General features: G+C 43.7%; 1 protein-coding gene across 1 annotated transcript; it reads left to right on the top strand.

Annotated features, from left to right (window-relative positions):
* The first annotated feature begins 794 nt into the window (after positions 1-794).
* gtf2h1 (general transcription factor IIH, polypeptide 1) lies at positions 795-21,638 on the top strand. The gene is made up of 15 exons (XM_029685678.2): positions 795-984; positions 2,607-2,762; positions 7,213-7,405; positions 7,792-7,954; positions 8,182-8,275; positions 10,375-10,524; positions 10,810-10,889; positions 12,336-12,472; positions 12,565-12,652; positions 14,120-14,208; positions 15,829-15,946; positions 16,152-16,242; positions 16,357-16,472; positions 19,226-19,318; positions 19,919-21,638. The coding sequence occupies exons 2-15, from the start codon at positions 2,609-2,611 to the stop codon at positions 20,003-20,005; spliced, it is 1,653 nt and encodes a 550-aa protein (XP_029541538.1). The 5' UTR covers positions 795-984; positions 2,607-2,608; the 3' UTR covers positions 20,006-21,638.
* The last annotated feature ends 80 nt before the right edge of the window (positions 21,639-21,718 follow it).

Genomic DNA, 21,718 nt, shown 5'->3' with positions numbered 1-21,718 from the left:
AATGGTTACATTTTTTCTCTCTTTCGCTCACCACTAGGTAAAATATATGCATATGCAGATGAGAGTGAGAAATGTGAGTTACAAAGATAATGTAGAGGCAAAGAAAGTCACACGTGCGCAGAACGTGATTCAGATCTTCAGTTCTGCAGAAATGCGATCCAGGGGGGCGGGACGTGGCCGGCATATTATATAACTGCGTCTATTAAAGGGGAAATCCCGCAGTTCAAACAGTAACAATTGTAAACCCTTTTTTTAAAGAAAAAAAATAGGAGGGATGGGGCTGGAGAAATGAAACCACCCTCAAATGCATATACAAAGCTATAGATGCAAGGACTGACCATCCATGACATCAAAATTTAAGCTATACACTGTAAGTTTACAAGCAAGGAATAAGTTATATTTTTCAAGAATCTATAGGTATATCATCCATTTAAATATCCAAAAATGTATGTAGCAATCGCAGATTACTCACTGAAATCTGCAACATTGATTACCTATTCCAATACATTGACGTCAAAATTGCACAAGACAAAATTAGGCTACACAATACAATATTTAAGCACTCACTCCACCAACTATTTTTGATTAGCTGTTTCTATACGGATGTTGTTGAATGTAACCAACTGGCTACCTATCTGTCATTTCCAGAGATCCTCTCACTGACAGTAATAAAATAAATCTATATTTTGTTTTTGCCAATTATATTTTAATGAATGTGTCTCTCGTTTCAAGATGTAGCTAATGTTCACCTAAATATATTGAAACTATAAATGGCATTTTTAGACTTCGCTTGTTGTTTCACCGGAGGAATTTGAATGTTGCACAACTTGGCAGCCGTATCGATGGAGGAGCACGAAGTACAAGTGGGCACAGTTTTATCATAAATATCGCGTTTAAATAACAATTACACTTAAATAAATTGTATGCTTCACATCGGAACAACACGAAACCAATATATCAACTGCAACAGCGTTGGAGTTTGAGGTAATCATGATTGATTTAGCTAACGTCACATGGACTTTTCTTGACAAGTCTGTCTCCGCGGCTGAGTTAGCCAGCTCGCTACCTAGCTCGTTAGCATTAGCAAGCTCAACAGTCGACACTGTCCGGTTTTGGTGTGCTAAAATATGCATATGCTAAGCATTTAACATAACAGCTGGTTGTTAATTGGGTGCATTGCAACATAGTGCAGAGTGTCCAATTTAAAAACGCATCTTTTGATCAATGGGTCAAATATGTTAATTGTGTAGATGATACTTTTAAGAAAACCAATGATGCAAACATGACTATCTGTTCAACAAGTTTGAGTTTTTACCTTTTTTTGTAGGATGACTAGAATTAGGGTGACCACATCAATGGAGGCCAGAGAAAAAAAGTGTTAAAAAAATCTGGAAAATTGCATCGCGTCAGTTTGGCTGGATTCGGTGCAATAAATACAGGCTACCTGGCAGGCTCACTTTCCCGTTGAACTAATCATCTGTCTAATCGAATCCGCAGGACATAAGACTATATATGGTAAAAAATAAACAGGTAGTATTTATATATTTTAGTATACGGTTTTCATATTAATTCGAAATTTCTGTTATTTTTCCGAAGATTACTCACAAAAAACAACCCTGTCTCTGAAATTAAAACGGAGCACTGAACGTGTAACTTTACCAAGCATTTTATATTTAATTCAGCTCCTGTCATGCTAATTTGGGTGTTTGCGACTCGCAGAAACAACTATGAAGACGACAACCACAACATGGAAAATGATAAAGTTTTTTTTTACGAGCAACCTGCATAAGAAACCTGCGTCGATGTCAACAGTCACGGATGTAACGTTACTTCGGTTACGAAATCCGACTTTTTGGATAAAATGCTAATGATATCTGAGAGAAAGACCCCCACTGAACGATTCAGAACATTTTAATTATGATATTTGTTATAAAATATCAAGACAAAGGGAAGTGACATTTCGTCACCAACGTGTGATTTAACCCACTGGACACTACATAGTCTTAGCGAAGACTTTCTTAAGGCAGAGGCGCAACATAGTGAGAACCGGGAACTCTTGCAAAACAGACCAGGCCGGGTTTTGTGACGTCAATGAGAGAAGTAAATTATTATTTTCTTTCTCCCATAGTTGTTAATTTTCTCAATCTAAAAAGGCAATACCTAGATTCGAGCCAATGGTTTAAGTATCAATCAAATTGTCTGTACAGTTGAAACTGGTGTTCATCCATGAAGAGCACACTTCTCCAGCGTGCCAGTGGCCATCGGAGGTGAGCATTTGCCCACTGAAGTCGGTTATGACGCTGAACTGCAGTCAGGTTCAGACCCTGGTGAGGATCTGCGTGCTCGTCAAACTGAGATATTTTGCAGACCCACAGTTTAATAAACTGTCCAGATGGCTGGTCAGACAATCTCGCAGGTGAAGAAGCCAGGTGTGGAGATCCTGGGCTGGCGCGTTTACATTACATACATTTCTGGGGTCTTTTATTTCAGCTCACGAACATGGGACCAACACTTTGCATGATGCATTTATATTTTTGTTCTGCGAATATATAGCTCTTTACCTTACCACTAATATGCATATTCTACCCCTCTTCTCTCCCTCGCAGCCATGGCAACGTTGTCGGAGGAGGTGCTGCTGGTGGTGAAGAGGGTCCGACAGAGGAAGCAGGACGGGACCCTCTACCTGATGGCAGAGAGGATAGCCTGGGGACCAGAGGGGAAAGACCGTTTCACCGTCAGCCACCTGTATGCTGACATACGCTGTAAGTGCTGAGTACCAGGCTACCGGCAGAACAGCTCACACAACACTTTGGCTTGGCTCAGTGTTGTGATAGTCTATCTGCTGGCTACACACCCATCATGGTTTCTGATAAATAAAAAATAAATTAAAAAAAAAAAATATATATATACACATTTATTTATGTCACCTTTATTTAACCAGGTAGGTTAGTTGAGAACAAGTTCCCATTTACAACTGCGACCTGGCCAAGATAAAGCAAAGCAGTTCGACACAAACAACAACACAGAGTTAAACATGGAATAAACAAACATACAGTAGAAAAGTCTATATACAGTGAGGGCAAATGAGGTAGGATAACGGAGTTAAGGCAATAAATAGGCCATGGTGGTGAAGTAAATACAATATTAAACACTGGAGTGATAGATGTGCAGAGGATGAATGTGCAGGTAGAGATACTGCGGTGCAAATGAGCAAGAAAGATAAATAACTAAATACAGTATGTGGATGAGGTAGATAGATGGGCTGTTTACAGATGGGCTATGTACAGGTGCAGTGATCTGAGCTGCTCTGACAGCTGGTGCTTAAAGCTAGCGAGGGAGATATGAGTCTCCAGCTTCAGTGATTTTTGCAGTTTGTTCCAGTCATTGGCAGCAGAGAACTGGAAGGAAAGGCGGCTAAAGTAGGAATTGGCTTTGGGGGTGACCAGTGAGATATACCTGCTGGAGCGTTTGCTACGGGTGGGTGCTGCTATGGTGACCAGTGAGCTGAGATAAGGCTGGGCTTTACCTAGCAAAGACTTGTAGATGACCTGGAGCCAGTGGGTTTGGCGACGAGTATGAAGCGAGGGCCAGCCAACGAGAGCGTACAGGTCGCAGTGATAGGCATTATATGGGGCTTTGGTGACAAAACGGATGACACTGTGATAGACTGCATCCAATTAGTTAACCTCTTGCTTCTACTTGGGACGTTTGCGTCCCAACTAGAGCTCTGGAAATGCAAATGCGCTACGCTAAATGCTAATAGTATTAGTTAAAACTCAAAAGTTCATTAAAATACACATGCAGGGTATCAAATTAAAGCTACACTCGTTGTGAATCCAGGCAACAAGTCCGATTTTTAAAATGCTTTTCGGCGACAGCATGAGAAGCTATTATCTGATAGCATGCACCAATACACTACAACACAAAAGCACAGCAGGGGACGTAAACAAAATAATTAGCATTTCGGCGTTACACAAACCGCACAATAAAATAGAAAACAGTCATTACCTTTCACCATCTTCTTTGTTGGCACTCCTAGATGTCCCATAAACACTATTGGGTCTTTATTTCGATTAAATCGGGCCATATAAAGCCAAGATATCGTTATATGTAGACTGTGTGATAAACGAAAAAAACAGCGATTTCACAACGTAACGTCATTTTTTTTAATTCAAAAAGTAGACGATAAACTTTCACAAAACACTTCGAAATACGTTTGTAATGCTACTTTAGGTATTAGTAAACGTTAATAAGCGATAAAAATCATCCGTAGGCGATGTAAAAATCATTAGCTGTCGTCTTGGAAAAAATTTCACGAGAGAGCTCTTCCAGAATGATCTGGGCGGAGACTGGAGGTAAGTGGTGCCCCTGTTTCAGTTCAACCAAGAATCAAAGATGATTCAATTCACAAGACTCTAGACAACATGGGGATGCTGTGGGAGTTGAATGCTCGGTCTTATCTAATTCGGCTCACTGTTAACAATTGCTGGAAGTGGCGCAAGGATATTTATTTCCATTTTCTGTGATCAGGTTTTCCTGCGCTTTCCGATGTAACGCACGTTATGTTATAGCCACAGTCGTGATTTAACCAGTTTTAAAAACGTCCGAGGGTTTCTTATCCACACATTCTAACCATATGAACGTACTATATTCCTGGCATGAGTAGCAGGGCGCTGAAATGTTGCGCGATTTTTAACAAAATGTTCAAAAAAGTAGAGGGTAGGAGCAACTAGTTAAGTAGAGCGTTGGAGGCTATTTTGTAGATGACATCGCCCGAAGTCGAGGATCGGTCGGATGGTCAATTTTACGAGGGTATGTTTGGCAGCATGAGTGAAGGAGGCTTTGTTGCGAAATAGGAAGCCGATTCTAGATTTAATTTTGGATTGAAGATGCTTAACCTCTCTAGGGTACGTGGGATGGTAGCGTCCCACCTGTCAACAGCCAGTGTAACTGCAGTGCGCCAAATTCAAAACAACAGAAATCCCATATTTAAAATTCCTCAAACATACATGTATTTTACACCATTTTAAAGATACAGTTGTTGTAAATCCAGCCACATTGTCCTATTTCAAAAAGGCTTTACAACGAAAGCAAACCAAACGATTATGTTTAGGTCAGAGCCAAGTCACAGAAAAACACAGCCATTTTTCCAGCCAAAGAGAAAAGTCACAAAAAGCAGAAATATAGATCAAATGAATCACTAACCTTTGATCATCAGATGACACTCATAGGATTTCATGTTACACACATGTATGTTTTGTTCGGTAAAGTTCATATTTGTATACAAAAATCTGAGTTTACATTGGCGCATTATATTCAGTAGTTCCAAAACACCTGGTGGTTTTGCAGAGAGCCACATCAATTTACAGGAATACTCATAATAAACATTGCTAAAAGACACAACTATTATGCCCGGATTTATAGATACACTTCTCCTTAATGCAACCGCTGTGTCAGATTTCAAAAACACTTTACGGAAAAAGCAAACCATGCAATAATCTGAGTACAGCGCTCAGACGACAAATCAAGCCAAACAGATATCCGCCATGTTGGCTTCAATAGAAGTCAGAAATAGCATTATAAATATTCACCTACCTTTGCTGATCTTCCTCAGAATGCACTCCCAGGAATCCCAGTTCCACAATAAATGTTTGTTTTGTTTGATAATGTCCATTTATGTCCAAATAGCTTCTTTTGTTAGCGCGTTTGTTAAACAAATCCAAACTTACGAAGCGCGTTCACTAGGAGCAGACAAAGTCCAAAAATTCCGTTACAGTCCGTAGAAACATGTCAAACGATGTACAGAATCAATCTTTAGGATGTTTTTAACATTAATCTTCAATAATGTTCTAACCAGAGAATTCCTTTGTCTTCAGAAATGCAATGGAACGCAAGCTAACTATCACGTGAGCGTGCGAGACTGAGCTCGCGGCTGCTGCCAGACCTGACTCTTTCTCCCCTCATTCAGCCCCACTTCACAGTAGAAGCCTGAAACAACGTTCTAAAGACTGTTGACATCTAGTGGAAGCCTTAGGAAGTGCAAGATGACCCCATAGACACTGTATTCGATAGGGCAACAGTTGAGAAACTACAAACCTCAGATTTCCCACTTCCTGGTTGGATTTTTTTTGCCTGCCATACTCAGACATCATTCAAACAGTTTTAGAAACTTCAGTGTTTTCTATCCAAATCCACTAATTATATGCATATTCTAGCTTTTATGGCTTTTCATCCTAAATTCCCAATGCTGCCCCCTGCCATAGAGAAGTTAATGTGAGTCTGGAAGGAGAGTTTACAGTCAAACCAGATACCTAGGTATTTGTAGTTGTCCACATATTATAGGTCAGAACCATTCCAGAGTAGTGATGCTAGACGGGCAGGTGCGGGCAGCGATCGGTTGAAGAGCATGCATTGTATTTTACTTGCATTTAAGAGCAGTTGGAGGTCATGGAGGACAGTTGTATGGCATTGAAGCTCGTCTGGAGGTTAGTTAACACAGTGTCCAAAGAAGAGCCAGAAGGATACAGAATGGTGTTGTCTGTGTAGAGGTGGATCAGAGAATCACCTGCAGCAATAGCGACATAATTGATGTATACAGAAAAGAGAATTGGACCCTGTGGCACCCCCATAGAGACTGCCAGAGGTCCAGACAACAGGCCTTCTGATTTGACACACTGAACTCTATCGAAAGAAGTAGTTGGTGACCCAGGCGAGGCAATCATTTGAGAAACCAAGTCTGTTGAGTCTGCCGATAAGAATTTGGTGATTGACGGAGTCGAAAGCCTTGACCAGGTCGATGAATACAGCGGCACAGTAATGTCTCTTATCGATGTCGGTTACGATATTGTTTAGAACCATGACCAGCTCTGAACCCAGATTGCATAGCAGAGAAGGGATTCGAAATGGTCGGTAATCTGTTTAACTTGGCTTTCAAAGACCTTAGAAAGGCAGGGTAGGATAGATATAGGTCTGTAGGAGAAATGGGGGAGGCTTGGGCGAGTTGCTGTGGAGAGTACAGTGCAGGTGATCGGGGTCGGGGTAGCCAAGTGGAAAGCATGGCCAGCCATGATGCTGGAAAGAGAATGTGGAAATAACATTTTCAAGCACAGTACTGTGAAAAGGGGGTAACGAGAGGTTCCTTGTTATGAATGGTTGCATTGATTGTTTAGTAGTAAGATCTAAGACTTTATTCTTTCTCCCAACCCTGTGCAGGTCAGAAAATCAGCCCAGACGGCAAGGCCAAGATTCAGCTACAGTTGGTCCTACACACAGGGGAGAGCACCAACCTCCACTTCTCCAATGAGAGCACTGCCCTGAAAGACCGCGATGCAGCCAAGGACCTCCTCCAGCAGCTGCTGCCCAAGTTCAAGAAGAGGGCTAACAAGGAACTGGAGGAGAAGAACAGGTGAGGGACAAATGACACGGATCCCCTTAACTTTCTTGGTCACTGTGAAGTATTCACCAGAAACCAAACGGTACCAAACAGGTAGGGAGTTACCTGAATTTGTCCATTTAGAAATACTTCTGTTTGTTGCAAAACATTTTTGCGATTTTAATGAATACACCCTAGATCTCCATAGTTTCAACATCACGGAAAGATTCCAGCGCCACTTACCACTTATCCTTAACTAGATTGCAAAAGAAAACGGCAGCTAATATTTACTCTTAGAACGTTGTGATCATGATTTCTGACTAGAATATCTTATTGACTTGATTGTGTGTGTGTGTGTGTGCTAAGTGAATAACCAACCGAAAGGCTGTTTGTGATGTATTGTTTTCTCCTCTCTCTAGAATGTTACAGGAAGATCCGGTGCTGTTCCAGCTGTACAAGGATCTGGTGGTGTGTCAGGTGATCAGCGCTGAGGAGTTCTGGGCCAATCGGCTGAGCATAAACAACGTGGACCACTCCCTCTCCAACAACAAGCAGGAAGTTGGCATCTCGGCAGCCTTCTTGGTGAGCTCAGTGATTTAATGATGGGTTGTGTCCCAAATGGCACATATTTCCCCCCCCCCATGGTTTTAACCCATAGTAGTGCACTATAAAGGGAATGGGGTGCCATTTTGGATAAAACCGATGTTTCCCATGGTCAAACTGTCCCAGTGTCCTGTATCTGTCTTGTCTTGCCCATGCTGACTCCAAACGGGGATTGTGGATGGATAAAGCCCTTTGTGTTATTTCAGGCGGACATCCGGCCCCAGACAGATGGCTGTAACGGCCTTAGATACAACCTTACATCTGACATTATCGAGTCAATCTTCAGAACGTACCCTGCAGGTAAGACACCTCGGGTTCTCGGTCATGGAAACCAATGGGAAGAGTTGAAAACGATGTTGTCACTTCACCTACTTGGTGGTTGACACGTAATGATTGGTCGTGCTAGATGGGACTTGTTGGAATAACTTTCCAATAAATGTATGCATGCGTGACTAAGTTGCTTTGGATAAAAGCGTCTGCTACGGCCTCCCGGGTGGCGCAGTAGACTACGGCACTGCATCACAGTGCTAGCTGTGCCACCAGAGACTGGTTTCGCGCCCAGGCTCTGCCGCAGCCGGCCGCGACTGGGAGGTCCGTGGGGCGATTTACAATTGGTCTAGCGCCGTCCGGGTCAGGGAGGGTTTGGCCGGAAGGGATATCCTTGTCTCATCTCGCACCAGCGACTCTTGTGGCGGGCCGGGCGCAGTGCGCGCTAACCAAGGTTTTATTTTGATTTTTTATTTAACCAGGCAAGTCAGTTAAGAACAAATTCTTATTTTCAATGACGGCCTAGGAACAGCGGGTTAACTGCCTGTTCAGGGGCAGAACAACAGATTTGTACCTTGTCAGCTCGGGGGTTTGAACTTGCAACCTTCCGGTTACTAGTCCAACGCTCTAACCACTAGGCTACCCTGCCGCCCCAGGTGCACGGTGGTTGCCAGGTGCACGGTGTTTCCTCCGACACATTGGTGCGGCTGGCTTCCGGGTTGGAGGCGCGCTGTGTTAAAGAAGCAGTGCGGCTTGTTTGGGTTGTGTTTCGGAGGGTGCATGGCTTTCGACCTTCGTCTCTCCCGAGCCCGTACGGGAGTTGTAGCGATGAGACAAGATAGTAGCTACCAACAATTGGAAAACACGAAATTGGGGTAAAAAAAGAAAAAGTGTCTGCTAAATGGCATGTAATTATATTTATATTATTAATTATATTTATATTATATACACTGAGTGTACAAAACATCAGGATATTCCTAATATTGAGTTGCGCCCCATTTTACTCTCAGAACACCCTCAATTCGTCAGGGCATGGACTTTACAAGGTGTCAAGTGTTCCACAGGGATGCTGGCCCATGTTGACGCCAAATGCTTCCCATAGTTGTGTTCAAGTTGGCTGGATGTCCTTTGGGTTGTTGACCATTCTTGGTACACATGGGAAACTGTTGAGCGACAACCCAGCAGCGTTGCAGTTCTTGACTCACTCAAACCGGTGCACCTGTTCAAAGGCACTTGAATATTTTGTCTTGCCCATTCACCTCCTGAATGTGTGTGTGCCACTCTCTCAATTGTCTCAAGTGTTAAAAATACTTAATTAATCTGTCTCTTCCCCTTCGTCTACACTGATTTGAAGTGGATTTAACCAGTGACATCAATAAGGGGTCATAGCTTTCACCTGGTCAGTCTGTCATGGAAAAAGCAGGTGTTGCTAATGTGTTGTGCACTCTGTGTATGTACCCTTCGAATGCAGCCTTCTTCACTTCCTTGGTTATCCCTGATCACTAACTGATTGGATAAGGGACGGTGTCCAACCAGATCAGTGATGTACATAAAATAAGGAGGAAGGATGTATTATGTATTCAAACAGAGCCATGTTTTTTTTTGTATCTCTGTATCTCAGTGCTAGAGGTGTCACTACAGACCCTGGTTCAGTGGTCTGTTTTTTTTGTTGTATCTCTGTATCTCAGTGCTAGAGGTGTCACTACAGACCCTGGTTCAGTGGTCTGTTTTTTTTGTTGTATCTCTGTATCTCAGTGCTAGAGGTGTCACTACAGACCCTGGTTCAGTGGTCTGTTTTTTTGTTGCATCTCTGTATCTCAGTGCTAGAGGTGGCACTACAGACCCTGGTTCAGTGGTCTGTTTTTTTTTGTTGTATCTCTGTATCTCAGTGCTAGAGGTGGCACTACAGACCCTGGTTCAGTGGTCTGTTTTTTTTGTTGTATCTCTGTATCTCAGTGCTAGAGGTGTCACTACAGACCCTGGTTCAGTGGTCTGTTTTTTTTTTTGTATCTCTGTATCTCAGTGCTAGAGGTGTCACTACAGACCCTGGTTCAGTGGTCTATTTTTTTTTTTTGCATCACACTAGTGTCCTATATTGTCCTGTCATTGACTCGCTTAACGTTTCCTTCCAGTCAAACAGAAGTATGGTGAGAACGTTCCTCATGACATGACAGAGAAGGAGTTCTGGACGCGGTTCTTCCAGTCCCACTACTTCCACCGAGACCGCATCAACACGGGCCTGCAAGACATCTTCTCAGAGTGTGCAAAGCAGGACGAGAAGGGTACAATCACTTCTCACTCAGAGGAGAGCAGTCAATGGGTTTATAGTCTTCTGGTTTAGAAAGTTATCTTATTTTTTTTGTTCATAGAGATAAGGGAATGTCTACTCACTTCCTGGATTGGGTAAAAAAAAAAAAATGTCCAGCTCCTTTTATTATATTAGTTGTGTGTGTAAAGCCTCTACCATCTACACCTAAAGCATACTGCAAGAGAGTGATACCAATATAATAATGATGCTGCAATGGTTAGTGTCAGTTTTAATTTCTGTGCTTTTCCATATTCTGCAGGCCTGAAGTCCATGGTGTTCCAAGGAGTGAAGAACCCAATGGTGGACCTGCTGTCACTGGAGGATAAGTCGTTAGATGAGGTGATGTTACATTATTGGGCACTTTACACCATTAGGAACCAAAAAGGATCTACCTGAATTTGTCTAAAAGAAACTCTTAAATTATTTATTTTTGCAACGTTTTTTGCAAGTGAATACATTCCTACAATTTACAATCCAGGGTTTCTCCAAGCAGATTAGCCGCCTCAACTTGCTCAATTTCAACATTTATTTATTACAAGTTTTAGTTGAGGTTTAGTTAACGATTTGTCCCAAATACAAAGCTTTTACTTTTTGAAATATTTGGGATTAGCCTTTATCTTGGCACCCATTCTGGAACTGACCGCAGCTCTTTGTTAATTGTTACAGTCAATTAAGTTGCTGTGGTAGCTGATGTGTAGAGTGGTGCGGCATACTCAGACACACAGGCTTTACTCCGTGCCAGTGGCACGCTGGTCATAAGGGAATATATATATTTTTTAAGTATGGGGCCTAGACAGCTGCCCTGTGGAATGCCTGACTCTACCTGGATTTTGCAGGAGAGGCTTCCATTAAAGGACACCCTCTGTGTTCTGTTAGACAAGTAACAGACCACAGATAGTACCTCACTGTTTCACTCTTTGGTGCCGTTTTCGCATCCCCGCTTATAATCTTGGGACACCACAAAATCCAGGTGGTATTTTGTTGAATGTCGGAGAGGTTGTGAGCATTCATTCACCTTCTAATGCTGCCTGCCAGCTCACCCTCCAATTCTTAACCTTTGGTCATCCCGAGAGGTGCATTGGTCCTAGGCACTGCATCGCAGTGCTAGCTGTGCCACTAGAGATCATGGTTCGAGTCCAGGCTCTGTCGTGACCGGTAGACCCATGGGGCGGCTCACAATTGGCCTAGCGTCGTCCGTGTTAGGGGAGGGTTTGGCCGGCAGGGATGTCCTTTTCCCATCACGCTCTAGCAAATCCTGTGGCGGGCCGGGCGCAATGCACGCTGACACGGTCGGCAGGTGTACGTTGTTTCTTCAGACACATTGGGGCGACTGGGTTCCAGGATAAGCGTGCGTTGTCAAGAAGCGGTGTGGTTGGGTTGTGTTTCAGAGGACGCGCGGCTCTCGACCTTCACCTCTCCCGAGTCTCATCGCTGCATCTCCCGTACAGACAAGACTGTAACTACCCAATTGGAAACCCCAAAAAAGGGAAAAAAAATAAATAAATCCTTACCCATAAGGTGGGAAACAGTTGGTCCTCTGTGGCTCTGTTGGTAGAGCAAGGGTTGTGGGTTTGATTCCCGCTGAGGCCACCATATGTAAAATGTATGCACATATGACCAGGTGGCTTTGGATAAAATCTTCTGCTAATGGCTCATTATATTAATCAGTATGTCCTCTCTCCGGGGTTATGGGTCTAACTCGACGTGTCACTAATCACTGTCCTCTCTCCAGGGTTATGGGTCTAACTCGATGCGTCACTAAATAGTATGATGTCCTCTCTCCAGGGTTATGGGTCTAACTCCACAGCACCTTCTACGTCCAATACTAACAAGACCGTGAAGGAGAACAGTAACTCTGCCATAATCAAGAGGTTCAACCACCACAGTACCATGGTGCTGGCAGCAGGCTCCGGAAAGAAAGCGTGAGTTGACGATTAAGTACATTCTCAAAAGAGATCTTCTCTGTCGTTTTCACTGCAGACCCGTGTGCTAACCTAGCGGTCTGTCTTCATAGGGATGCTCCTAACGGTCAGGCCTGTGAGACTAGCAGTACAGATGGAAACTCTAAGGATTCGGACTTCTTCCAACCACCCATTAAGAAGGTATGATGATTATCTCTCTTACTGTGAAGGCAAATCATACAAGATAAAGGCTTGTTTAAGCGCTGAGCTTTTATAAATATACTGAACAAAAATATAAATGCAACATGCAACAATTTTTCAAAGATTTTACTGAGTTACAGTTTATAGAAGGAAATCGGTCAATTGAAATAAATTCATTAGGCCCTAATCTATTGATTTCACTTGACTGGGAATACAGGTACCTTATTAGTAGGGGCGTGGATCAGAACCACCATTGCCTCATGCAGTGCATCATATCTCCTTCGCATAGATTGATCAGGCTGTTGCTTGTGGAATGTTGTTCCACTCTTCAATGGCTGTGCGAAGTTGATGAATATTGGCGGGAACTGGAACGTGCTGTTGTACACATCGATCCAGAGCATCCCAAACATGCTCAAAGGGTGACATGTCTGGTGAGTATGCAGGCCATGGAAGAACTGGGACATTTTCAGCTTCCAGGAATTGTGTACAGATCCTTGTCACATGGAGCCGTGCGTTATCATGCTGAATGAAACATGAGGTGATGGCGGGTGGATGAATGGCACGTCAATGGGCCTCAGGATCTCGTCACGGTATCTCTGTGCATTCAAATTGGAATCAATAAAATGCAATTATGTTCGTTGTCGTTAACTTATGCCGGCCTATACCATAACTCCACTGCCACCATGGGGGCACTCTGTTCACAATGTTGATATCTAAAAACTGCCCCCCCCCTGGTTAGACGTACTGCCACATAAAAAAAAAAAAAAAACCATTGGAGGTGGCTTATGGTAGAGAAATTAACATTAAATTCTCTGGCAACAGCTCTGGTGGATATTCCCGCAGTCAGCATGCCAATTGCACACTCCCTCAACTTGAGATAGCTGTGACGTTGTGTGACAACTTAGTGGCCTTTTATTGTCCCCAGCACAAGGTGCACCTGTGTAATGATCATGCTGTTTAATCAGCGTCTTGATATTCCATACCTGTCAGGTGGATGGATTATCTTGACAAATGAGAAATGTTCTCAAACAGGGATGTAAACAAATTTGTGCAACATTTCAGAGAAATAAGCCTTTTTGTGCATATGGCAAAATTCTGGGATCTTATTTCAGCTCATGAAACATGGGACCAGCACATTACATGTTCTGTTTATATTGTTGTTCAGTATATACTGTATATTCTAGCTGTGAAACATGGGACCAGCACATTACATGTCCTGTTTATCTTGTTGTTCAGTATATACTGTATATTCTAGCTGTGAAACATGGGACCAGCACATTACATGTCCTGTTTATATTGTTGTTCAGTGTACATTATGAGCATTGACTCACAGTAAACACATTCATCACTCTGCCATGCTGTGGCTATAGGCTCTTACCCTTTATGATGGTACAGAGAGCCAAACTGTGTGCTTCCTTTCCAAGATGATTTGGCACTTTTTGTTATTAAAGCTGTGGTGTGTTTCAGGTGAAAATACAAGATGTCATAGAGTACGAGGACCTTCATAGGGAGAATGGGAAGAAGACAGTGGCTCTGAACCTCAAGAAGTCTGACAGGTGGGTTCGATATCACTGAGTGGGTGCTCTGCTTTCTCTCTGTGGTTGTTCATGGACACCGTACTTTGGAACTAGTGTGCTCTCTGGCTCGGCTCTCTGGCCCTGGCTCGGCTCTCTGGCCCTGGCTCGGCTCTCTGGCCCTGGCTCGGCTCTCTGGCCCTGGCTCGGCCCTCTGGCCCTGGCTCGGCCCTCTGGCTCGGCCCTCTGGCCCTGGCTCGGCCCTCTGGCCCTGGCTCGGCCCTCTGGCCCTGGCTCTTTTTAAATGAATGTATGTAAGTTGTCGTCTGTTCTCTCCAGGAATGGAGTCCAGTCTAATTGAAGTCTGAGTTCAGGAAGTAAATTTAAATTCCCATTCAATAATTGAAAAAAATGATTCAATGATTTCTCAATAAACTGAAAAGTAGAAGCTATTTAATTCTAAAAGTTTTTTTTTTTTAAATCACTTCCTGAACTGACTGCCTTATATTCAAATTGGGCTCCTGAGTGGCGCAGCGGTCTAAGTTACTGCGTCTCAGTGCTAGAGCGTCACTAAAGACATCCTGGTTCGAATCCAGGATGTATCACAACCGGCCGTGATTGGGAGTCCCGTAGGGCGGCGGCGCACAATTGGCCCAGTGTCGTCCGGGTTCGACCGGTGTAGGCAGTCATTGTAAATAAGAATTTGTTCTTAATTAACTGACTTGCCAAGTTAAATAAAATAATAATTGACCCCAACCCTGGTTCTCTCACATATACTTTAGTGATGGGAAGAATGGCTCTTTTTTTTACAGATTATTAGATTATTTTTTTAAACCTTTATTTAACTTGGCAAGTCGGTTAAGAACAAATTGTTATTTTCAATGATGGCCTAGGAACAGTGGGTTAAACTGCCTTGTTCAGGGGCAGAACCACAGATTCTTACCTTGTCAGCTCGGGGATTCGATCCAGCAACCTTTCGGTTACTGGCCCAACGCTCTAACCACTAACCAACGACCTCGTCGTTCAGTCCAAAAAACAATCTCATTTAGTTTATTTGAGTTAGTAATGGCTGGAGAGCATGCCGGTGAACGATGACCCCAGGTTTGAGTTTATGATTCTAAAAGCCTCTCGTTCACATGGTCTCTACCATAAAGGGGATTACTGGGGCTGCCACTTACTGGGGCTGAGACTTGTAGCCTAAAAGTGGTGTTTGAACAATTTTACATGTTGATTGCTAGGCAATAGCATACAAGTGTGATTATTTATTGATCTAGTTGTGGCTGCAATCAGATTGTGAGCAAGTCTTGATGGAATGCATGGCTTGACTGCTGTGAGGGATGAGCACTATTGTTTCAGGGGCAGAACGACCGATTTTTACATTGTCAGCTCGGGGATTCGATCTAGCAACCTTTCGGTTACTGGCCCAACACTCTAACCACTAGGCTACCTGCCGACCTCGTCGTTCAGTCCAATCAGATTGTGAGCATCTCTTGATGGAATGCATTACTTGACTGCTGTGAGGGATGAGCACAATATTGTTTTAACTCTGTTTCTCTTGAACATGCCATACAATTTTAATTAATTATATGAAGAGTGCCTTGGTCTTCATTTCTTTTTGATAACTAATGGTAATGTTGTAAATGTACCTGTCTGTTCTTGCAGGTACTCTCATGGTCCCGTGCCTCTCCTGCCCCAACAGTACACCACCAGTCAAGACATCGTCAACTCTGTCAACTGTATAAAGCAGGAAATAGCCAGCTACAAACCCTGCCTTACTCAGGTTAGACACCCCTCTGTTTCTCCGCTAATCTCGGGGAAACCCAGAACTGAAGGAAAAAAACATGCGTTATTGCGTCAGAGGCTCTGGGTTTTTGTTAGGTTCTAGGCAGGAGAGGTTGAAAGATACTGTTTGCTGTTGAAATCTGTGTTTTTTAAAATATTTGTTCTAAAGGTCTTTTTAACGGTCGTAATCCTCCCTTTTACAGGTGATGTCCAGCAGTACAGCCAGTTGTGCCATCGCCGCCCTCTCTCCGGGGGGTGTTCTCATGCAGGCATTAGCACAGCAAGCCATTAACCGTGAGTTTACTGATGAACCCCTTTCCTTCAGGTTTATTTACCTGATGAATAGTCCTGTCGGCCCCGGCCAGTCACCGACAAGGATGTTATCGCTTCTGTTTCCTCGGTTTACAGAGATGGTTCCCAATGACGTTCAGGGGGAGCTGAAGCATCTGTACACGGCTGCTGGGGAGCTGCTGAGACACTTCTGGTCCTGTTTTCCTGTCAACACACTTTTCCTGGAAGAGAAGGTGACTACTGCTTGAAGAGGGCAATCTGCAGTTCAAACGATAACAGACCTGCCTACCCCCACCACTGTTTTGATAAACGGTTGAGGAATGTAACTGCTCTGAAATCCATTGGCCGTCCATCTACTGCAACCCTCGGTCTAGAATCGCGTGGGTCGGTCTAGAATCGCGTGGGTCGGTCTAGAATCGCGTGGGTCGGTCTAGAATCGCGTGGGTCTAGAATCGCGTGGGTCGGTCTAGAATCGCGTGGGTCGGTCTAGAATCGCGTGGGTCGGTCTAGAATCGCGTGGGTCGGTCTAGAATCGCGTGGGTTGTCAGTACAGCGGACCCCAAACCGATCCAAATGTAGCATGCATTGGTCAGAAAATCGATTCAAACATTAGGACATGCCGATTTCACTAATGTTTTGTTCATATTATTATTATTATTATTATTATTATGAATTTTTTGCATCTTCCGAAAATGTTTATTCTTTTGTGCCAACTGCTGGTGCGTCCCCTCTCCATCGGTGTGGAACTAAGCAGTTAAGTGTGTTGTCATTGATCTACAAGTCATTTTGCAAGCCGATCTACCCAAGGCAATATCAGTAGCCTTAAACTAAACTGTGCACGGTGCCCAGCATCGCATGCTTACCAATGCCAGGTAGACAGCCTGATCTTACACATCTCCACTGCACCTTCAAGCATTCAAAATGGCCGAAAAAAGAAAGCATGTTTTTAAATGTAGTAGCTAAGCTACCGGAGAGACGACTCATCTGGCTATAGGTTACCTGCTGAACGGGGCTTACAATAGATTTTTATTTTAGTTTATTCAGGTTCACCATCAGCAATCATTTTGGTATTTTTTTTTGTTGTTGCTTTAAACAATCGGTGTATATGGTCATTTTTAGATGTACATGGTGAAGTTGATCATTTTCAAAACGAGGACGGCGATCACTTTGCGAGGTGCGCTGTATTGACCGAGGGGAGTGAAGATCAGCGAACTTACAAACGGTTAAATCCATTCTGTTTTGAGATGGGTTATAAACTCAGTGGTCAGTTTATTAGGTACACCCATCTAGTACTGTGTTGGACACCCCCCCCCCCCTTAGCCTCCAGAACAGCCTGAATTCTTGGAGGCGTGGAACCGTTAATCAATTGTTATCAAGGGACCTAACGTGTTCCAGGAAATCATTCCCCACACCATTACACCACCAGCCTGTACTGTTGACACCGGGCAGGATGTGGCCTTGGTCTCCGGCTGCCTCTGCAAATCCTGACTCTGCCATCAGCATGACGCAACAGGAAGTGGTGTTTGTCGGACCAGGCTATGTTGTTCCACTCGTCATTTGTGTGGTGTTGGTGATGTCGTTGCCTACTGGAGCCACTTCTTCTTGTTTTTAGCTGATAGGAGTGGAACCCGGTGTGGTCGTCTGCTGCAATAGCCAATCCGTGACGAGGACCATCGGGTTGTGTGTTCTGAGATGCCGTTCTGCACACCACTGTTGTGCTGCACCTTAATTTGCCTGTTTGTGGGCCTGCCTGTTAGCTTGCATGATTCCTGCCATTCTCCTTCCACCTCTCATCAACGAGCTGTTTTTCACCCACACGACTGCCGCTGACTGGATTATTATTATTTGTTTTGTCTCACCGTTCTCAGTAAACCCTAGACACTGTCGTGTGTGAAAAGCCCAGGAGGTCGTTTCCGGGGATCATACGGCGCTCAATCACTTAGGTCACTGGTTCCAACATTCAATCAAACAGTACCTGGATGCCCGTCTGCCTGCTTTATATAGTAAACCACGGCCACGTGACTCACTATAGGAGCAAACCATTTTTTTTGTGTACGGGGTGGTGTACCTAATAAACTGGCCCTTGAGTGTATGTATAATAATTTTATCATTTATAAACTATAAATATTGATACATCTACCAGTGTGTAAACTTGACAAGTTAATTAGTGGGTGATGGTGATTTCAGAACCAAAGTGGGGGGGGGGACAAAAAACAGGCTACATTGTCTAGTTTCCTTTATGGCTCTAATCTGATAATTGGGTGGAAGATGCCTAGTCTCCATTATGGCTCTAATCTGGTAGTGGGGTGGTAGATGCCTAGTCTCCATTATGGCTCTAATCTGGTAGTGGGGTGGTAGATGCCTAGTCTCCATTATGGCTCAGCTCAGGTGCCTACATAGTACATACATCATTTACACAGTCACACAAACAGTCTGCTCAGACAGAACCAACCCCCACACACACACACACACACACAGCCAGGCTCGTTTGGATCCGGCCCAGAGGCCCGGCTCGTTTGGATCCGGCCCAGAGGCCCGGCTCGTTTGGATCCGGCCCAGAGGCCCGGCTCGTGAGCTCCAACAGCAGCAGATTTTAATGTAGAATGGAAAATGTATGTGTTTATGTAACAAATGTTAGTGCATTGAATCGTGTCACAATCAAATCGTTCTCTAATCAAACCGAATTGCACCAAATTGTTTAAAACTATATATTTTTTTAAACGTATCGTTCCTGAATTGGAGCCCGTGTGTCTAGATGCGTATCGTATCATCTTGAAAGAGAAAGATGCACATCACGCGTTGTCTGTCGTTGCATCCATGGGGTCAATATGAATTTGAAAGGAGTTGCAGTTTTACTACCTTTTCTATCATCTCTATAGCAACAAGTGAAGGCTATTTTGCAGAAGAGAAAAAAAAAACATTTTGACTGTCGCCGTTGACTCTGTTGCCATTGACTCTTACATGTCTTTTCTCGTGTGTGTGTCAGGTGGTAAAGATGCGGTCCAACCTGGAGAGATTCCAGATGACCAAGCTCCGCCCCTTCCAGGAGAAAGTCCAGCGTCAATACCTGAGTACTAACGTAAGCCCCCCCCCCTAGAGACTCATTATTTATATCAGGTAGCTAATAGTGCCCCCCCCCCCTAGAGACTCATTATTTATATCAGGTAGCTAATAGTGCCCCCCAGAGACTCATTATTTATATCAGGTAGCTAATAGTGCCCCCCTAGACTCATTATTTATATCAGGTAGCTAATAGTGCCCCCCCCCCTAGAGACTCAGTATTTATATCAGGTAGCTAATAGTGCCCCCCTAGAGACTCAATATTTATATCAGGTAGCTAATAGTGCCCCCCAGAGACTCAGTATTTATATCAGGTAGCTAATAGTGCCCCCCCCCCTAGAGACTCAATATTTATATCAGGTAGCTAATAGTGCCCCCCTAGAGACTCAATATTTATATCAGGTAGCTAATAGTGCCCCCCCAGAGACTCATTATTTATATCAGGTAGCTAATAGTGCCCCCCCCCTGGGTCAGTGTGTCTGGTAAATACTATAGACTGACCTTTTCAAAGAGAACCTTGTGTACGGTCTACAGAGGGTGTCTTTATCTGTGACCCTTGAGAGCTCCAGGACATTATTTTCTTCATCTCAGAATATGATGTTTTAAATCTCTCCTACAGCTTACTGGTCACCTTGAGGACATGTTTCAGATGGCCTACAATAAATTCCACGCCTGGCAAACACGTCGGATGATGAGGAAAACCTGAGAGGGGAGAAACGCATGGCTTTATCAGAGAGAATGGAAAGAATGAATGAACGAGTACAAGATGGATGGGCAGACCTTATTCCACCTACCAGGCTGCTGTGTCAGAGGAGAGACAGATGGCATAGTCCCCCCCCCCCCCCCCCCCCCCCGGGGGTGAGATGAAGATTCAGACGGGTGCTGCTGTTGGACCTGTGGAGTTTTAGCAGGTCCATCAGACTGCAGACTGACACACTCACTAGGTCTCAATCACAAATTACTCTTATTCGTTTTTTTTTTTTTTTTTTGCGTTTTCCTCAGTGAATGGGATTCATGGGAAAATGTTGGGGTCATGACTCTCCGCTATAAGGTTTGAACAAACATAGGCAAACTTCTTCTTCTTTTAAAAAAAAAAATGTGTATAAAACGACCAGACTTCAGATGGGAAGTCAAAAAAGGAACTCAGGAACTGAACAGACTATGTTAAATAACAATACATTTTTATAAGCAAAAGGACTGTGTGATGTGAAGCTTAACTTAATGTGAGATGCTCTCAGTACAGAGACTGAAAGATGGAGAGCTCAGTACAGATGCCACGCCCTTTCCTCAGTCATCCCAGGCCTTTTTCCCCAGTCCTCCCAGGCCTTTTTCCCCAGTCCTCCCAGGCCTTTTTCCCCAGAGCTGAGGACCGGGTCCAGGGAACCTGTCTGTACGTTGGATGGAGGCTGGCTGGCAGGCAGTCAGGCAACTGAATATAGCAATACTATAAAGACATTTGTCTACTGTATGGCTACGTCCCATAGGGCACGCTATTCCCTAGATAGTGCACAGCATTTGACAAGGGCCCTCAGAGCCCAATTGGCCCTGGGTCAAAAGTAGTGCACTGAATAGGGTGCTATTTGAGGTGTTGACTCTGCCCCCAATCACACTTTAAAACTGCACTGGTATGTAAGTCTGTTCTGTTTCTAGCTGCACTGAAGACACCGTCTGGATGTTAACTCAAACATTAAAGTGAAATATATTAATGTTTTTTTTTCTTTTTTTCTGGTTTTTAGCTTGTTTCTTTGTGTGTTAGTAGTTGGTGAGGCTGTTGTATATAATCTATGGGTGGAAGGTGTAGGATGAAGCTGCCTCTAGACACTGATCTGAGATCATTATTTGCTTTTTTCCAGAAAATTGTTTAAATTTAGGGGAAGCTGATCCTAGATCTGTAGCTAGGGGGGAAACTACACCCCAGAATGATTTACATGTAGTTGTGTGGTCGAAAATTCTTTAGAAATGCCCAAAGGTCAGAATGAAGACTACAGTAGGCTCTCTATCGTAGCCTGGTTATACCAGAGTAAATGTGTTACGTTTGGTGGTTTAACAAGGCTATAGGCTCTCATCAGGGCCGTATTCACATCTGATCTAGGATCAGATGTATTATCTGAGAAAAGAGGAAACCCACACACTGCTCTTACTAGAATCGCTGCTCTTCATTAAGCTTTCCGTATGCGTCAGAGCAGTGGGGGGGTTTCTTTAATATTTTTTTTCACGTGTTTAATTGTTACCATGTGTAACGGATGTGAAATGGCTAGCTAGTTAGCGGTGGTGCGCGCTAATAGCGTTTCAATCAGTGACGTCACCATGCACCTGCAAATAAATATAGCTCAGATGTGCGAGTGCCTTTTTGAATTTTGATTCATTATGACCTAAAAGGCAAACAGATCTTACATCATCACTACTATTCTGGGAGGCT

Source organism: Oncorhynchus nerka, linkage group LG17 (assembly GCF_034236695.1).
Source record: "Oncorhynchus nerka isolate Pitt River linkage group LG17, Oner_Uvic_2.0, whole genome shotgun sequence".
Lineage (NCBI taxonomy): Eukaryota > Metazoa > Chordata > Actinopteri > Salmoniformes > Salmonidae > Oncorhynchus > Oncorhynchus nerka.
The sequence above is the reverse complement of the archived record's forward strand: the minus strand, read 5'-3'. Positions and strand labels throughout refer to the sequence as shown.

Coding starts and splice junctions, on each gene's coding strand:
- gtf2h1 (XM_029685678.2), top strand. CDS start 2,609: ATGGCAACGTTGTCGGAGGAGGTGCTGCTGGTGGTGAAGAGGGTCCGA. Junction 10,890..12,335: donor AGGATAAGTCGTTAGATGAG/GTGATGTTACAT, acceptor TCCTCTCTCCAG/GGTTATGGGTCTAACTCCAC. Junction 19,319..19,918: donor GTCAATACCTGAGTACTAAC/GTAAGCCCCCCC, acceptor TCTCTCCTACAG/CTTACTGGTCACCTTGAGGA.